Source organism: Sorghum bicolor, chromosome 6, assembly GCF_000003195.3.
Source record: "Sorghum bicolor cultivar BTx623 chromosome 6, Sorghum_bicolor_NCBIv3, whole genome shotgun sequence".
Classification (NCBI taxonomy): Eukaryota; Viridiplantae; Streptophyta; class Magnoliopsida; order Poales; family Poaceae; genus Sorghum; species Sorghum bicolor.
The window spans coordinates 6,400,740-6,405,183 of NC_012875.2; the positions used below are offsets into that span (position 1 = coordinate 6,400,740).

Genomic DNA, 4,444 nt, shown 5'->3' on the forward strand with positions numbered 1-4,444 from the left:
TGGGAACACTACACATATGCATAACTAGACTGTCAGACGCTATCCACCACACATTGCCTTTTTGCATCTAGATACATATGAGATATGCTATCTATCAAATCATATCATATATAGGGAAAAAAGTCTAATACCAAAGATAGGTGTCACTGACAACTACCCATCATGTGCCATGCATCTACTTACTAATAATCTCACCAGACTTAACATGTATGCAAATTCTTGTGAGAGACGACACCACCACATTTAGCCCAAGTACACACTGACTCCAGTGATTCACTAATCACTATACGGCCGGATGCCATCCGGTGCCAGGCTACCTGCAAACAAACACGCGCAAGCTTGGGCGATTCCATGTGCAACTGTACTTTGTTTACAGAAAAGACAGGGCTGTGGTGGGGTAAGGCAAGGCTAGGCTCTCCTATTATCAAAGTAGCCAACCTTTTTCCCTCTGGTGCTGAGATTTGTAGGGGCCAACCATCAAGCAGGAGGTGATTGCAACCAAACACACATACTATCCCACACATTGACTTCTCTGCATCTCTGTGCAGCTCATCAGCCTGACTGTCTCTCTCATCAGTCTTATATGTTTTTTGTGCTCTCTTTGTTGCCTTGTGCTGTCTCCTCTTTCTCTGGCTCCTTGCTTTCTGTGCCTCTCAACAAAGGGCAGTGTTCCTTGCTAGTATGTCATCTAGCTAGATAGCAGACACAGAGCAAAGCTGCCTGGGCAGGCAGCTAGAAAATTAGCAAAAAGGTTAGGAAGCAGTGGGATTTGGTAGCTAGGTGTTGCTTTTAGCCACATCGCTTTGCTGCATCCTCATGGGGAGGGCTCCGTGCTGCGATAAGAACAATGTGAAGAAAGGGCCATGGTCACCTGAGGAGGATGCCAAGCTCAAGGAGTTCATCGAGAAGCATGGCACCGGTGGGAATTGGATTGCTCTCCCTCAAAAAGCAGGTATATATACACGATTTGTCGTCAATCTACAATATATGTAGATGTAGCTTCTCATCACCTTGTTCAATTTGGGGATTTCATGCTGTTATCAGCATAAACAGTATAGGTTCTTGATGCCGATGTCTTGGTTTTCTTTCTTTTTTTTTCCTAATTTATTTTGCCTTTTTTATGTTCTACCTTGGATCTGTTTGGGATCAGTCTTGAATAGGATTGTTCTGAAACATCTTGTTTCGAAGAAAAACAAGAGAGAATTGAAAGGAAAACCTATATATATGCTCTCTCGTGAATTTATTACAACAATGCTATCAAGACAAAAGATTTGCTCACTCTTCCCCGCTCCTCCCCTCTGTCTATTACTTGCCATATTCTATTAATCTTCAAGATTCATTTGCTTCACTATTTTCGAATTTAGATGTCCTTTTAGTCCGGATCATCATAACTTCTTTCTGCATACCCTTTAGGATCAAAGATGTCTTTGATATGCATGTTTCAATTAATTTGTATCCCGGTTTCCTGATGATTTAGAGACATGAGCCCTTTGATTGTGTGGATCTAATAGGCTAGTGTTTGGTTCCGAGACAAGCGGTCCTCTATTTACAATCTCGCTATATAATATATAGCTTACCTCTTTCATCCTACCCAAATTAAACTCGAATGATTTCCGTTGTTCAATGGAAATGGAGTATATCTCAATTTGAAAAAACATAGAAATAAGCCCCCTAGTGTATTTTCATTATGTCGATCTTCGTCTTTCGGTTTTCGATTGATCATTTCCTTGGATGTGGAGTATTCCGACAAGGATTGCGGCACTATTTATGCTTTTAGGACCAGTGATGTCCCTAGCTATAGTCTTGCAGTTAGGTATCATGCGACTATAGCAGGACTCGATCTTAATTGTAGTGGCAAGTCAAAGTCCCAGGTTCCTAACCGAAGAAGGCTTGTCATACAAGTTCTCCATGTGACAGCTTCGTATTATGCCCATAATTGCATGCTACTTTCTATCGTCTTTTACCCTTTTGCCTGTGTTCATCAAACAATACATTTCAAGTTGGACTACTACTACAAGTTTGTGATGTATTTTGTTATATTGTGATTATAGGGTTAAGGAGATGTGGCAAGAGCTGTAGGCTTAGATGGTTAAACTACCTGAGGCCTAACATTAAGCACGGGGAGTTCACTGAGAACGAAGACAGGGTCATCTGCAGCATGTATGCAAGTATAGGAAGCAGGTGGGTGAAAAAAACTGGATATATAGTCCTTAGTTATCTGTTCTGGATTAACTCCTTCCTTCTACCACTACTATGACCCGAAAGTCCACACACATTAATAATCCTTTCTCTGCTTACATGCATCTAAGGATGGGGATGGCCCTCAATGGATATCCACGGTTTTTCTCTAGTGTAACTTAATGAACTAAATGAATTGTATATTTAGTTCATTAAGTTACACTAGAGAAGAACCGTGAGTACCCGTTTGAAGCACTGTCCCCATCTTTACATGCATCCAAGTATCTCGATGTAGAAATATATGCAAATTTACTAGCTAACCTGTTCAGAGACTTCTGAAGGAAGAAGCTAGATTTAACTTTGATTCTTCTTGAAGATGATCGATCTACCATTTTCTCGTTGTATATTACACACAAACTCTCTCTATCTTGAGCTAGCTAGCTAGCTAGCATATGAGAAAAGCTAGCTAGCTAGCACAAGGGAACGAAAAACCAATTAACAAAAAAAGAATCGACAATGTGCATATGATCCATCAATTCATCAGCTGCCTGTTACAAATCTATATCTCAGGTGGTCAATCATCGCGTCACAGCTGCCGGGGCGCACCGACAACGACATCAAGAACTACTGGAACACCAAGCTGAAGAAGAAGCTCCTGGGCTCCACGGCCGCCCCACACCCTCACCGCGCGCCGCGGCAGCACCACCACCACCACCGGCCCGGCCTGAACCTGATGCTCCAGCAGCACACGTCGTCGCCCTCCCTACCCCAGGCCACCTACAACAGCTTCTTCTCCGGCGCCGGCGGAGCTCTCCACCACCACGACCCCATCATCTCGGCACTAGCGCTGCCGCCGCCGCACCACCAGGACTACATGCTAAGCTCCGGCGCCGGCCTTGGCATCCCAACAAACGCCCCGTCGTCGTCACTGCTGCACGCACAGCAGCAGTTTCAGCAGCAGCACCACCACCAGCAAGTGGTGAAGGAGGAGAGCGGCAGCATGATCGTGTTCGGCAGCGACCAGCAGAGCTGCAGCTCGTCGGACGGCGGCGGCGCGCACAGCCACAGCCAGACGCATGCGCAGTTCGGCCATGGCCATGGCAAGGACCTGAGCTTCGACGGCTACTTGTTCGGCTACAACAATGGCGGCAGCATGGAGCATGACAACAGGCTGCTTCTTCATCAGCTGCAAGACGGTCACCAGCAGGTGGCGCCGGTGGAGTACAACTACGAGGAGATCAAGCAGCTGCTCATGAGCACAACCGCCGCCGGTAGTTTGCACGGCCATGGCGGCCATGAGGACGGAGGCGGAATGGAAGGCTTCGGCGGCGGCGGCGGCTCGCAAGGGAAGGTGACGATGATGTAAATGGCATTGACTGCTGAGATCGATCAGATGGCCGGACACAGGGAAAAAGTGATTGATTGATGATCAACGACGACAAGGTGTGTGTTTAATTTTACTACTGCTGTATTTTTTCATCTTCTTCTGATTTAATTTTACAGTGTAGTGTACTAGTGACACGATCGTGCGTGTGTGGTGTGTGTGGGTGGGCAGCTTAATTACCCTGTGTCATGGCTGCATACACGTGCAGGAAGTTGCGTGCGTGTTACAGGCTGTGTATGTGACCGTGACATGGGATCCAGATTCTGCCCGGCCTCCTCCTCCTCCTCCTCCTATATATACTGTATTACTGTTGTACTTGTCTCTCTTTTTTCTCACCAGAGGTATAGTGTCATGAGCATCTATCAGAGCTCAGAGCATGCATGAGGTACACTGTGCAAAACTTGTTACTGTGTCTCACTTTCTTTGGACTGGACCTTCTGAGCACCACAATGCATTGCATACAAAATGGTACACTAGCCAGGCTTTCTGCATCAGTTTGTAGTGCATGCAGCTGGATTGCTGCTGGTGATATCTGCATGCATGCTGTGCAGTGTGACCATTTCGATCTTCCTCCTATACTGTGCCCTAATCGACGTGATGCTTGGACGACGATCTTGATGAACTCTGTTGGGCACTGCTACAGCTAGTAGATTTGGTCATTTGGATTCGTTTCTGCTGTGGCACAGGATTGGACGAGGGAGAGCCAGGACGGACGACGACTGTGTAGGCAAAAGTGCATGTGATGAGAACAACAACGTACTACATCTTGTGAGTTGTAGCGAGGGACGTGCATGCATGCATGCATGCATGACCTAGCTAGCATGATTGGCATAATGCACATGGGGGGGGGGGGGGGGGTACGGTGGAGGCCGTAATAAGCTA

At 46.4% G+C, this 4,444-nt stretch overlaps 1 protein-coding gene across 1 annotated transcript; it reads left to right on the forward strand.

Annotated features, from left to right (window-relative positions):
• On the forward strand, positions 250-3,979 carry LOC8085743 (transcription factor RAX2). Its single transcript, XM_002446134.2, has 3 exons — positions 250-952; positions 2,052-2,181; positions 2,749-3,979. Exons 1-3 carry the CDS (start codon positions 817-819, stop codon positions 3,542-3,544), a joined length of 1,062 nt encoding a protein of 353 aa, XP_002446179.1. The 5' UTR covers positions 250-816; the 3' UTR covers positions 3,545-3,979.